Source organism: Vanellus vanellus, assembly GCF_965231255.1.
Source record: "Vanellus vanellus genome assembly, chromosome: 4".
In the NCBI taxonomy this organism is placed as follows: Eukaryota; Metazoa; Chordata; class Aves; order Charadriiformes; family Charadriidae; genus Vanellus; species Vanellus vanellus.
Window position 1 is genome coordinate 16468880 of NC_138909.1, and position 15488 is coordinate 16484367.

General features: G+C 42.5%; 1 protein-coding gene across 1 annotated transcript in view; it reads right to left on the reverse strand.

The window, feature by feature from the left end:
• NR3C2 (nuclear receptor subfamily 3 group C member 2) overlaps positions 1 to 15488 on the reverse strand; it is a gene marked incomplete at its 5' end in the record, with an annotated part of 94237 nt that overhangs the window by 14906 nt on the left and 63843 nt on the right. Inside the window, one exon of the mRNA XM_082482456.1 lies at positions 794 to 924. Within this exon, the coding sequence (XP_082338582.1) occupies positions 794 to 924 (131 nt within the window). The remainder of the gene's footprint in view (positions 1 to 793; positions 925 to 15488) is intronic.

Below are 15488 nucleotides of genomic sequence, written 5' to 3' on the forward strand. Positions count from 1 at the left end.
TGCCCACTGATCGAGCTGATGCGTTATCTCATCATGATGTCACTGAGTGGATCCCACAAAAAGGAGCATAATTAAACAGAAGAAAGCTTGTTTAGAGGTAGTTGTCTTTTTCACCAAGACTGATGGAAAAGTAATGTAAAAATTGCCTGTGTATTTATACAGTTGTACTGGGACGGGACTTTTTCAATATTTTCAGTAAGATAAGATCAACAGATCTGCTAATTACTACACAGTGCTGCAACAAACACCGAGATGCAATTTTGTATCTTAAGAAAACTCAAAGCATGGCACTCGAGAGAAAAAACAAAGCATGCACTGTCATTTATTAAACTTTCAGAGCCCTGTAAAATTCTCAGTTCTCTTGGAATTAGAAAATTAACCCATTTTGCAGTACAGGTAATATACATCTTTTGATATTGAAGGTCGTGTTAAGTCACCCAAACTGGTGGCTTTGAGTGTTGAGTGAGGATTTCTGCCCTGTCCCCACAGCTCTTACACTTTTTTGGCACACCCGGCCAACTTGAGCAGTTCCTGTACAGAGAGAGGGGCCAAAGCCCCTTGCCCGGCCACTCCTGGCCTTCCAATGCACATGTCACACTCAAACTGCACAGACACTTCCCGTGCTAACGGAGAGTGAGATCTGCAGATAAACCCTAAGACGTAAAACCAGGTTCATTCCTGTGGCCCTGCTGGAAACAGTTTGGCTCTTTTGTCACATTAGTTAAAATCACCGCACCTCTTTGTGAATTGGAATATTTTCAAGTATTGCCACGTACCCATGAATCCAACTTACCTGTGCTTAACAGCAGCAAAACTTTCATTATAGTGTACTCCTCAAAGCTAAGCTGCAAGCGAACAAACTGCAGACTGATCTGGTGCATCCCCTGGCACAGTTCGAACATAGCAGACTGGCGCATCCGTTCCCTGCAAAAAGAGAGAAACAAAATCCAGAGGATAAATATGGGAGAGCACAACGTGCACGGGGCAACCCACACATGAAGAAAGTGAGGTGTGACCTGGAGACCAGGCACTGATGGCACAGAAGTCAGTAAGACACACTGCAGCTGCAAAGTTCAGGTTAGGTGAGGGAGCTGGGGACTACAGAGAGGAAGCTGGAGACCTGCCACCACCCCCAAGGGATGCCTGGTCCCCACGCTCCCGGGCTGCCAGAAAAACCCACTGCCCATGAACTTTGGGGGACCCAGGCATCGCCTTGCTCAACTCCCATGCTATCTGGGATGGATGGCTGAGTTCACTTCTCTACCCAGCAGACCACAGGCAGCATTAAACATCCACCCCCCTAAAAGGAATAGAAACAAGTGTAGAAGAAAAAGAAACAAGAGTTTTATACACTGACAATGTCAATGAACTGGCAAAAATGTTTTAAAATGTGTTGGAATTCTCAGCGTTTGTTCAGCTATGCCCTGGCTGATGGAAATGAGCCCGCTGAAGGGGTCAGAACAACAGGGGAACCTACACCCATTGCACACATGTTTTAAATGATACATCACCCATCAGTTGATGTACAGGTGGAAACGGGTTTCAGGAGTGTCTGGTGCAGAGATGAGCTGGGGGAAAGGATGGCCAAGGAGGACTGACAGTCTCCCACCTGCAGCCTGCACCACTCAGGATGGTCAGCCCTGGCCCCAGCCCAGTAGACTCCAAGGCTGCCTGCAGCCACAGACAACAGGAAGGCCCATGGCAAAGAGCTCTGCTGCCCACCACCCATGGTCAGGTCCGCAAGCCAGCAGAGCCCTGCCTGTGAATCAGGGATTTCCACCGTGCCAGCAGACATCTTGACTCTCCTCATCCTGAATAACACAGTCCTGTAAAAATGCGGCTGGCAGGTCTGGAAAAGGGGGAAGTGGTTTAACAAAAATAAAATAAAGTGCGCGACTTCGTGTTACTGCCTTTATGTCTATCGAGGAGCCTGAAGTTAAGAAATGGTTGGGATGACAACTGCCTCAACCAGCAGCACTTATGCATCCTTCCCAAGTAACATCCATTTCAAAATCTCCGATTACTGCTTTTCCTGAAAATGCAACAGGTCTAGCTCCAAGGATGAAAGTGGAGGAACAACAAGGAGAAACGATTTCCCAGTCACTGAAGTTCTTGTTAGTATACTACATCAGACCTCCTATGGGGAATTCCTCGCCAAATTGTTGCAATGGTCTCTTATTTAAACACTGAAAAAGTCAAAAACTCTGCACGATTTTTTCCCCAAATAATAATCTAAGATAGTCTGGAATAAAAGAGTATATAGTAAGACAATCTCATTCATTAATACAGATTTTTGCCTGTTAAATCATAAAATAATAAGGACATGACTTGGATCCAGTTTACTCTTTTTTTTTTTTTTTTTTTCTTTAAATATACTTTGGTACATTTAGCTTCAGACCCTATCTGTCTTCTCTAAGGCAATCCCAGGCTAACCTATCCTGCACAAGTTTCAGGCAGAATGTTAGGATTTTGCTATACTTCTGAAGCCGCTATCCCAAACCACAACAGCTACAGCAAAGAGTCACTGAGAATTGCCTGTCTCGTTCTGAAACTATGACATATATACAGGTATTTAGACAAGGTGCTATAATTGTTCAGTGACCACTTTTTTTTTTTTAATTGCTCAACAACAATTGTCTATATTCCTTCAAACATTTTTTTTCACATAATTGGGGAATTGGATGAAGTACAGCTAATTATTTTAACCAAGCAACTGCCTTTTCAAATATACAAATTGGCTGGTGAAAGAGAAGAATCATACTGTGTGCAAACAAAGACTGATGTAATCTTCCTGGTGTTTTATTTCACTACTGCCAGAGCAGATTTTATTTTCCTCCTTAATACTAATAAAGCGGACTCCCCATTGTTATATGGGCTCTGCACTTTTCCCCTGCTCCACCCTCTTCTTGAGACTAAGAACTTCCAGCTTTTTTTTTTTTTTTTTTTTTAATTTAATAGTAGTAGTAACGCCATGTTTATTTTTATTTTGCATCATGGACTGCAGGGAAGAAAACGAATAGAAAAAAATAGTCATTGAACGCTTTGGACTGTGACTGAAATACCACTTGGCCCTCTGTTTGAGAAGAGCAGCCCCCGCTGTTGGATGCACACAAGCCTGGCCAGGAGCTGCAGAGGAGTTACAGACACCACTTGCACACTCAATGCCGGTTGCGTGCGACGAACACACACAGAGTGACCCTGAGTAACTGGGATCGGCTGAAACAGAAAAGGATGTGCAGAATTAAGACACCAGATGCACACAAATGGGCATTTCTGAAGCTGCTGTGCCTGGGGTCCTGCTCTGCCCAAGGCTGGTGGCCACTGTCCAAGGCTTGCAGCCGACCCAGCAGGGCAGCACCTGGGTCTCTCCCAGTGTCTGGATGTGCCCTTAGCACAGGTGACCGAGTATGCCAGGGATGGGGCCTCCGCATTTGGTCACTGCATGACTCAGTCTACCACCCTTTGGGGACATCACCCTCAACTAGACCGAGGTCCTCCTGCCTGATGGGTTGTTATTGCCCAGAGACCAAATGGCTGCAGGCACCTCTCAGCTGACCCAGAGGCAGCTGGAGAAAAAGACCCTGAAAAATCCCGGAGAGTGATCTCCCTCCTGCTGCTCCCCTCCCCCTTCCCAAAATTACCAAATCCAGCTCTAAGACACAGACAAAGGTGGTTCCTAATTGACCTCTCCCAGGAGGCTCAGAGGGAGATGTACTGAAGTCAAAAGGCAAATGATTAACAAGGAACATTTGTATTTTAAAAAAACATTTTAAGGTACATCTCAGTCTGCTGAAGACTAGCAGGATTCAAAAAGAACAGTCTATTATATCCATTGTAAGGAGATTCCAGGACACCAAAGTTAGTTTCTCCAGCCTCAAGACACAAAGCAGCTGCCATCATCCCTGATTGCATTTGACCTCCACACACACAAGAAGCACCAGAGCTTTCATCTGACACCACAAGCCACACAGCAAATAAAACGAAACATTTTGGGGTTTTGTCTCAGGTTTCTTACACGTTCACTAAACAGTGTGGCAAAACACTGCCTGTGACAGCTAACCTAAAAGTATCCTGACTCAAAACCTTTTTTTTATTACATTGCATTGCACTTTTTGTGACATTTTACTTTTTTTCTCTTATGTTTTTCTTTGTATTTGTTTTGCTCTTATATGATTGCCTAAATAGAAGAATTTTAGTAAAAGTCTGGGTTTTTTTGATTGGTGGTCTTGGTTTTTTTTTTTTTGGTGTCTGTCTTTTAAATATTTAGTCTTTTATCCACTTACAAGTATTATTCTCTAGTTTACCCTCAAGGAAAACCTGATGGTATTGTTTGTAGTGAGATAAAATTATATACAGAACTAGTTACTAAATAGTTTCCTTAACATACAGCAAACCTGTAATTTCAAATCAGTTTCCCTCCTGAAAAATCAATTCAGTTGATTTATTACTTATTTACAAATTATTACTAACTACAAATTATGTTAGTTAATTCACTACTCTGTTTAAGGTAAGATAAGCATTTTGTGGGGAGTTTACAGTATTCAAATTTGCATTTGATTTTTAACCCACACAGTGTAAAATAAGAAGACTACAGAGTGTTTGGAAAATACAGATGCTGACATCACAGATATCCCAGTACCATGAGAGTAACAACAAAATAAAGCAAAAGAAACGGCTCATATATAAGAAGAGATGGGGCATATAGAAATTAGGGCATGTCAACATAACACGGACAAAGTTATTTCCTCCTTAAAAAATGCATCATCTAAGAATAAATACTATCAAGTTATCACAAATACCATTACCACCATGGGGAAAAATTAAAACAAACTTCTATGTTGCCTTCCCCCCTGCCTATTTTTTTTTATTAAGGAAAAAAAAAAAAAGCATAAAACCAACCAACCAAAACCAGTTCTACGTCTGACACAGCGTATAAACTTCTTGACACAGAAAATGGAGAATGTGAAGATCTGGAATATATGGGCATGTATCTTTATGGGGACATTTAAGAAGGTAAGTACATTTAAGTAACAAAAGGCGTGGAGCCAAAGCTCTGAATCTGCTGTGTGGATATGCATTCAAAAGTGGTGTCATTAGTTCAGTTTAGCTTAATCCTCCTTCATAATAATATGCTTTAAACTTTACACCTTAAGTTAATCCATCTTAAGTTCCCCGAGTGTCTCCTTACAGGTTTAATTTAATGCCCGGCTCGCATTCTGCCTGACCTTTCCCGCAGCCCCAGCACTGCGGGCAGGCAGAGGGGCCACAACCAGCCCACTCCCCCCACCTACTGCTCTGCCCAATTTCTATCGGCTCTGCAGATCCTCTTTGGCCAAAGGTACCTTGTGCTAACTGGTCACCAAATTGCTCACCACATCCCCGCTGGAACTGAACTGATCCTGCTTTTCCCTCCCTTCCCCTGTGCAGAAGATGAGGTGGGTACCTCCGCTGGCGAAGCCCTCCAAGGCACCTCAACCGCCTTGGTGGGAAGAGGGGTTTCTCAGGTACTTTCCCTGAGTTCATCTTCACTTTCTCTCCACTCGATCTGGGATCTCCCCCTAAACCCCTTGCAATCTCTGTGTCCTCGCCTCTCTCATCTCTGCCACCCTTATTCCTAAATTGACTCCAGATCTTCCTTCCATGGGCAGGCTGCACGGAGACCAGCCCTGCGATAGCAGCCCAACGCCTCAGCCTGATTCATCCTCAACATCTACCCATGGAGAGCCAAATACATGGATGAGAAAGTGGTAAACCAACCCCACTCCCCCTGTTCCCCTGCTCCATGGAAGTAGCCGTCCTTTTACACAGGGGCAAGCAAGGAGGCAAATGGCTTGAGCACCCAGCTGAAACCCAAGGGTGCCCCAAATCAACAAGGGACGAGCCACCCAACTACAACAGAGATGTAGGATTTGAGCAGTCACACTGGGGCTGGAGGCATGGTTTAAGGAAACTGTTTAAGACAAGGCATCCTAAATACCAAAATACTCATTAATACCCTTGTGTGACCTCCACAGAAACCAAACAGGCACATCAAAAATTGTGAAACTACAGGCATGCTGCACAGAAACAACTTGTTATGAATAAGTAACTTATAATTTATGAAGTCATCGTAAAGTCCAGCATCGTAAATCTCCTTGTTGATGAGGGAAACTGCAACTCAACTGACCGTAACCAAAAAAAGGGGAACCCACGCATCAAGGATTTTTCGCTCACAGGCGAAACTCAGCCCCAAACCAAACGTGATACCATGCTTTATTTACTTTCTCATGGATACTATCCAAAGCTGCAGCACAAAGCATCTTCCTCAATTAGAGAGGAAAGCATAGAAAGGGAAAGCTGTGGTGGGTGTTTTGAAGTTTCATCAGAACTCAAGTGGCTTGCTGATAATCCCAAGAAAAACTGGGCAAAGGCCTTTCACAGCACCTCAGAGGAACAAATGTGCAGCTGAATTAGTCCCTTGGCCTCGGCAGCTCAGAAAAGACCTAGGAAAAGACCAAGCAAAGACTTATAGCAAAGGTCTGATGTCAGAGATACTCTTTGTGTTTCCTGATTTTACATTTTTTTCCCCCTACAAGAGCTGTTTCCAGTTTTATAATCACAAACCTTTTGTTTGCTAGACTAAAACCTGTACCCATTTGAAGCCTGTCCATCATTTTAAGTATCTCGGGGAAATTCAGAAAGCACATTACACTGTAACACAATCAAAACATACAAACGCAACCCAACAAGAAAACCTGCCAAAGGCCTTAAGGTCAAAACCGGTTTGGAAACCTCAGAAAGCAAGGTATGCTTTCCACCATGCCAGAAGGGGTCAGTTTGAACCTGGCAGAAAGAGGAGTGAACCATCACCAGACAACTTTAGGGCAAGGCAGGCAAGCTGTGGATTAAGGCGGAAAAAGACCAGGGACATGGGATCACAGAGTCCCTTGTTCAGCTGCTCAGACCATTTAATCAGAAAAGCCCTTGGCCCGCATTGTCTTACTTGCCTTACAAAGGGTTTCACTTGTCTGGAAAAAGTTTTGAGGTTCTTAGGGAAAGAAAAAAAAAACCAAACATACTATTGTAACAACAATTTACTTGTTCTTGAGGGAGTATCCTACTTCAACAGCTCCATCACGAAGAACAGTGGGAACAGAACGACACTTCCTAGCACAAAACTGAACCTATTCTTCCGTGCAAAGGGGCAATCGCTGCACCGCGTTGTGTAAGACGGCATTGGGAAACACTGCGCATCATTCTGCTCAATGGACTGTACCCAGACACCTGTTTCCCATCTTGAAGCCATTATAAACGCAACCAATGTCAGCAGTACTGGAGCAGCATCATTAAGTTATTGCACTGATCAAAATCCAAGCCAAAATACATGCAGAATTCAGGCAAAATTCAATTATGACTTTTCATTCAGCACTTGTTTCTTATTCAGCACTTTCTAATCTCTGCTCGCTCTGCAAGCCACAGCAGAAAGAGACAAAAACATGCTCCCTTCAACGCACTGCCTACAACTCTTAAAGCTTTAGACCCACTCCTTCAGCAAGGAAAAAATACCTGTTATCTTCCATCAATGGCAAATGAGGGCACTCAACCCTGTTGAAATTAATGGCAGTTTTGTCATCAGTTTCTACTGGAAAGAAATTTGGGTCATGCCCACTTTTCCTTTAACTTGTCGGTAAGTCAGCAGAAAGAAATACCCCATCTTCAGCACCACCAGCGACCTCCTCCTCCTCCTGATAAGGCAGCAAATGCTCTCCCTAAGCAGTAAGGGATAGAGAATCCAACTATTACCCTGCCATTGGTTAAACTGCCATGGATAAACATAGGAATTAGGTGGTTTATCCAGGAAACTGTTAGCCTAGAGGTAGCACAAAGGTGACACCCTCGGATGACCACCCTGCTGTCTAACACAAGCAATAGTGGATCTCAGCCAGGTTACAACATCACAGCCCTCAGCTGCCCGCTCTATCGTGCTGCTGGAAAACACTGTCCTTGTACCAGGCCCAGGGAAAGAACCAAACCAAACCCAAAGTGCCATTGCCTCAGCCCCAATGACAGTCAGGGTTTTCAGCATAGTGTAGGAACGCTCCCAGACCATTTTGGCTGATACCGCTGAACTGCCTGATGCAGTGATTGCCCATGTACACGCTCCTTCATAGAGAGGCAGGCAGGCGCCAGCAGTCGTGTCTTAAAGCAAAGATGCAAGACCTGCCACCAAATGTCACCTCAGCTCTTCCTGCTGCCTCCCCAATCCCTCTGCCCTGTCCTACCTGACTTTAGCCACTACTGACAGTCAGCATTTCTTCTCTCCACCTACAAGGCAGGGAGGAAAAAACCCTGTACCCTATTAATCTGACACAGCAGCAAAGCCTTAGCACTACTTCAAAAATAAGGAGATTTTATGGTGAGATCCTCCTGCAGCAGCAGGGAATTGGGCTCAAGGGTCCTGGAGATGCCTCCTGCTGCTGTGTTCCTGCAGGAATCTGACAGGCAACAAGAGAAAGCTTTTCCCTGCAAGGAAGCACAGTACGCAAAAAAGACAGATTTCCTGCTCTAAAAGTTGCTTTAGTAATGATCTCCCCCCACCAACCCTGTCAGAAGAACGTGTAAACCCACCATCACCAAAGTAAAACATTTAAGCCCACAAGCTTCTCTCCAGGTGACTGGGATACTGCCGACTGACGGGCGTGTAGCTGGGAGCACTGGCACTATAGCAATGACCTTGGCAGAAGCAGCTGATGAACCCAGGACAAAATAGGGACTAGACTGAGGACCACCAACGCTGGACACTGATAATCAGGCAAGGAAGGTAATTTCACATTAAAACAGACCTACAGACATAGCTGGTATTTCGTGGGCATTAGCCACCCAGGCATACAAACGTGGCAATTTTTACACTGAACTTAAAGGGGTCAGTTCTAAAAATTTTGTCTCCCAAGAAAGTCCTCCTGGTGATCCTAGAGAACATAAGCCCAAGTAACTGATACTAAGAAATTTAGAGCTGCTTTGAAGTTTCAGCTAAGTGTCCTCCTGTTATATGCCTATCAACAAAGGAACTGGCAACAGCTCGTGGATAATGATTGCCAAAGGAAAGTTTCGGCTCCCAATCAGTAACAGAGAACTTGTGCTAAAATCCAATTTAATAATCACCCAGTTATGTAACCCTAAAATCTCAAGCACATCAATAGCAAATAAAACCCCCAAGTATCTTCTGGAATTAACAGTTAATTATGCAGTTAGCAGAATGCTGATACCAAATACTCTCTTTTGGTTTGCATTTGCATTCCAAAAGAGACAAATCACAGTTTAAATGAGAAAATACATAATTATGCCTTTACCGAAATGCTTTTTCAATAGCACATTCAATAATAAGTGATGATAATGTACACATGACAATAAACACCCTTTTAAACTTCATCAGAGAAAGGTATCACCAGCCAGAAAAGGTGCCCATTAGGTATCATTTTATACATCCATTATGCCAGGGCTCATTGTCACTTGCAGTGGTTCATCAGCAAAATTACTGCTATGTTCCACATGCAGTGGCAAAATTCTCCTCTTGTGTCAACAATGCCTCAGAAATCAAGACGTTGCTCGTGCTGCCATGCAAAGCCTGGCATTTTCTGGAAGTCAACCGAGGCCTGCCTTCCTCCCATACCAGTTTAGAGAAACAACTTCCCAATTTTCCTTTTAATCTGGAAGATAAATATTAAACTATATAGGGGAAGTAGCGAAAGGAAGCACTGTGCATGTGAAAGGCATAGCTCACTGATGTGCAGAAAGATTAAAGCAGCACCACGTTCAGACAGACACTTGAAAGGAACAAACCTCTTCTCTATCGCAGCCCCTTCCTGCCAAGGTCCTCAAGAGAAGTGCAAAGACACCCTCCCAAAAGGCTTGTGGACATCCCAAAGTCATGCTGAGACAATACTAAGAGAGCATAATTATGCCAAGTTAAATGTAAAATCATGCTAAAGTCATAAAAACTAACAGTCAAACCCTTTCAAACACACACACCCTGGAAACCTGCCAGAACATCCACTGGGCCAACAGATAATCAAGATGAAAAAGAAGTGTTTCAGAAAAATCAGGCCATAGCAGAAAAGTTAAATAAAATCTTTGCATCAGTGCTCTCCGTAAAGGAGTCCAGGAAGGCTCTGCACCAGAGTCTCCCTCCTCAGCAAGTGAGCATGAGAACTGTTTTCAGATTGAAGTGCGAGTAGAAGAGGGTTTAGAAAGGAAAAAAAAAAAAAATTACAGTAAAATGAATAGTAATAAATCACCAAGACCAGATGGCATCCATCCATGAGCTGTAAAGTAACTTAAATACAGAATTACTGAATTACTAACTGTGCTGTGCAGCTTATTGCTTAAATTGCCCTTATAAAAGGCGTGGAAGGTGACAAACGTGACTGATTTCTTAAAATGGGTCTGGGAGTGGGGAGGGAGCACTCAAGAGAGCAGAGGCTAGTAAGTCTTATTTCTATATCTAGCAAAATGCCTGAAAGAGAAGCACTCACAGATAAATAAACACGCTAGAAGGGAAGAAAGTCAGAGCAGCTTTGGCAAAGAGAGGTCACGTGTCACGAATCTGTAAGAGCGCTCCGATGATAGCACAAGGATGTTCTGGTCGATACAGGCAAAGTCTGTACGGCTGAAATGCTTTGCACATGCCAGGTCTAGCTGCATCCCACGGCCATATGGGGTGAGACCTAAGCAAACACCAACCTTCTCCTCCCTCCTCTCCTCTGCCCTGGTTTCCACACAAAGGAAACTGGGGCATGCAGCCTGGGTACGGGCTGCAATACTGTCTGTCGGCGTGCCAGCACGGGTAATTGCTGGTCTAGGACCTCCTGCACACTGCGCTTTGCATCAGGAGGTATGCGGGGATGCAATCACGGCAAAGTTGGATTTTAAAGCTATTAAAAAGATCTTCTGAAAGCTCTTAAAGAGAGCTTAGGGATAAGGAGGAGGGCTCTTCATGGATTATTAGCAGCTTAAAAATAGGAGACCAAGGGTAATAATAAATGGACATCTCTCACAAGTAATGGAGGTCACCAGGGAAGTCTCACAGAGCTCTGCAGTGGGGTCTGGGCTGAAAACTGTATTCATACATCATCTGAAAAAAAATCAGACCTACGGAAGTGACAAAACTTGCTGATGACTCCAGACAATGAAATCAAGAGCTGCCTGTGAAAAACTGCTGGAAAATCTTGCAAAACTGTGTGACAAAATGGAAGGTGAAAATCACTAATTGCAAGACAACATAGACAGTATAATCATCTTCCACCACACACACAAAATAACTGGCTCTAAATTAACAGACATCCCACAACAGAGACATAAGTGTAATTTAGAATAGGTTTTGGGGACTTCTGTCTTTTGAAAATGCTTGCTCAGTGTTTACGAGCGGTCAAAAAAAGCAAAGTGTGAGAGAAGAGCCGAGAGCAAGACAGAAACCGTAATTTTGCTACTGCATAAATCCCCCAGCGTGTCAGTCTAGCCTCCTCCCAAAATTAATACAACGGGATAGCAAAAGCACTGAAGGAGGAGATGAGGATGGCCAGGGGAAGCAAACAACTGATATACAAGGGTAGATTAAATTGACTAGCTGATTCTTCAGCTCACAGAAGAAACGATGGGACTTGACAGAGATCTATAAGTGATAAATGGCATACACAGGGTGAAAAGGAATATATCTGCTGCTACCACAAACACAAGAACGAAGTGGCACTCCATTAAATTATCAGCTACCTGCTTTAGAAACATCTCCAACAAACAAATATGCATAATAAAACTGAAGAAGTGACCGCCACAGAACATTGTAGATGTCAAGATTATAAATGTATTCAAAAAGGTATTAGGCAAATTTACAGGAGAAAGATACATAAGGGTTATTAAGCACAACTGTCTGGATGCAATCTCCCATTCAGAAAGTATCTAAATCATTGACTGCTGGAATGGGCAAACGAAGAAGAATCTTACACTTGTCCTGATCTTATGCTTTCTTTGCAACTGGCCCGTTTAAAGGCTAAGAAACATTCTTCTGTCAGTCTTCACATTCTTATGAATCTCCCTAAAACTACTTTATCTCCCTTTTTCCTTTGCAGTTTCACAGTTTCAACTAAAGCACCCTAGAAATTTAAGAAGTGTTTAGAGATAAAGCCATTTAAAGGCAGAGCCTTTAGAAATTTATGCAAAGAAGTTGAATCTACTGCTTTGCCCAACCATTGACCTGTTTACAAAGAAAAAGCAAAATGAGACTTGGAAAATCTAGCTGAAGCATATTACATCTCTTATCTACAGGTATGACAGTAGTTCTTCAAAGTTTCCTCCTGTCTCTGCACTGTTTTGGGGTGGGTATGTAACAAAATCCTTTCACATACTTCCTCGGATGGAAACTGAGCTGCACTTCATGAAAAAGTAAATAATAGTACCAATGTATATAAAAAAATTTACTAATGAAGATATCCACTTCTCACTGCACTGACAGTTTAGATTGTATGAATACAGTACTCCTCCTTCAAAATAATATATGCAAGCAAAAATCATGCAGGGAGGAATATCAAGGAGCGCTTGCTGACCTTTTAACAAGATCAGCAATCACACACACAACTTATTAGAAAAGAATGAACATTGACAACTTATCAACAATCACTGCAGCAATACTAATTAAAAATGAGGTATTTGAAGACTGCCAGATGATAGAAGTTTACAAAAATGTACCTAAATTTAGACACAACAGGATTAACAGATTGTAAAAGAAACCAAAAGGGTTAACACCCATCATCCTGGAAACTGTAAACGGGGAAAAAGTAATCTTTCAAATAATAAAAGAAGTCAGTTATTGGCTTTATAACCACTCACAGATGATCTAAGTAATCATTTCCCCCCTGCCCTGGCGTATATAAGGTTAAAAAGAAATAAATCTGCTGTTCTTAAATATTCAGCTTATTTTATTACCTTTATCTTTTTGCTGTTACTATAGAAATCAGAATGCCAGAAAGACTTACAGGCTTCAGCACCGAAAGGACACAGAGAGGCAGCTGCATCCTTGCGCTGCCTTATGCAACACCAAATCCTAATGGTCCCAGCTTCCACAAATATATTATGAGAGAGTATTAGGAACATAATGAAAAGACAATGAACATGCTATTTACTAATAAAATACACATAATTAATAAATGCAGATTTTAAATAAAATCTCATCTATTCAGCTGAGCTACATCTTAATTCTTAATTTAATTTCATGACTTTCTTCAGTGTTACAAAATCCTCTGCCCATTCACATCCCATGACAACATCAGCAGAGAAAATTCACATAAATCCCCACGTACTGAAGCAGGTTTTCCAGCTCTCTCTACCTCATTTGCTCTACACCAACGTTCTCATTTGAAAAATTTATTCTCTATTTTTTCCTCTATTGCTAATATCAACTCTGTCTGCTTTTAAATTTTAAAACTTCACACTTGGGGCAATTACCAAAGGCATAGTATGAAAGATCCTTGTAATACCACATCTTTATTTTACTGAAAGTTAAATCTTGCACTGTAAAGGAGAGATGTATATTAATTTGTAGTAACCTTCGTTAGTTTGTTAAACTACATTATGTACATCGTTTTATTGGGTTATTCTAAAATATCTGGAGCAGATGATTGAATTTTATAATGCAAAAGCCATCCATACTGCAGTACAAACTAGAAAACTGGCCAGTACTGTCACAATTGCCCAAACTGCAATAACGAAAGGAGAGCCACTTCTTAGTTCAAAAGCCATAGCCTGAAGTTTGACCTTATCAGTCAAAAGCACCAACCAATACGTCAAACGGTATATTCTGCTCTTAATGTTTTGCACATAATATTTAATAAACTGCAGCCTTTACTGAAACCTTTTTTACTGTAAGGATTGAGCTGCATATGATGTAATACAATAATTTCAGAGATGGAACAAAGACATCGCTGATCCAAATGCTTGTGAAAATTGGCTACAGTTTTCAGACTCGGTCTTTCAAAGTTCACTTTAATAAGTTTGGGTAGCTCATGTAATGCCTAGTGCTGTTTGTATCACACAAACCCTCAAGTCCTTGCTTGACTAGGGTAAAAATCTCCGTAAAAAAACAATGACAGACAGAACAAAGTACAACGGCCATGAAATTCTGAACCTGCACACTTATGCACCTATGATTTATTCTTTATGCTGCAGATGACAAACCAAGAAAAATCAAAGGAGCAAGAAAACACACAGTGCATTAGTCATTCGGTGCATTTGCAAAATACTGTTGAAATATTGATGCTGTAACTTTAATGTACTAAAGTGGTCTCAACACAGTGTCTCAGCATTACTGAACTCTTTCAGTATCCCACATCGTTGCTATTTTACAGCTAAATAAGGCTGGAATGGTAAATAAGGGAATTGGGGTAAATTTCCTAAAAATAGTAACTGATTTTGGAATGTGAATCTCATCTTCAGAAGTCCCCAGGGATTTAGAAGTCTACAGAGAGACCATGTAAAACCTAAAATCAAAAGAATAATCAAGACCTGTGGGGGAACTCTGGCACTGGGCTGGCCCACTGGTTTCTTTATGTCAGCAGAAACCAACGTGTGCCAAAGAGGATGCATGTCTTGCTTTTTAATATTCATCAGCAATGTCTTCACAGCTGGGTTTTTGCCCTGTGGAGAGATGAAAAGCCACCATCCCCCTTCCTTAAGGGAAGGGGTGGATGAGCAGGGCAGCTTGCCATAAGGGACACAGTTTCTGGCCTCCAGCTGGGAGGGAGATATGTGCTGGGAGCACAAGCAGAAGGCAGCCCATGTCCCACTGCTCCTGCTGGTTTCCCACATTGGGGGAGCAAGGATCTCCGCTGTGCCATGTCTTGGCTTCTTGCTGGGTTTCTGTTGGCAATGTTGCACTTGTAAATGCTTTTTATCCCTTCCCGAGCCTCTGAAAGGTTGCCAGCCGGCGCCCTGACTTAATGCATGGGTGGATACCTGGGAAGTTGCCACCACCGGTGGGACAGCACAGCAACTACCCGAGCCTGTGACAGAAACGTGGGCAAGAAGGAACATCCTTTGCCTTCCCCTAGGATTTAGACATCTGACTTCTGCACTGCAATCACACAAACTCCTACTATGGAAAGATTCAGATCATCAGATTTCTTCTAGCACCTAAAATGTCACGCCGCCTCTTTTCAAAAACGTTGGGGACTTCTCCTTCAAAAGGACACAGCCAGAGAAAGAGCAGTTTTAGTTATTAGTTCAATGATTAATTCATCCAGTAAAGGAGAGACCAAGGGAATTTGAAACTAACTTCCCTATCTTCCAGGACCACATCTCAAAAATCATGTTTTAGGCTGTTCCCTGTAGCAAACAGTTCATTTTACACAGCTTGAGAAAGAATCCCCGAAAATAAGCTAGCGTTAGTTAAAAACATTGCATTTTGCTACATCCCTTGCTTTGTTCTTGCACCCATTCCAAGCAGCACCACTCAGTTTCCTGCT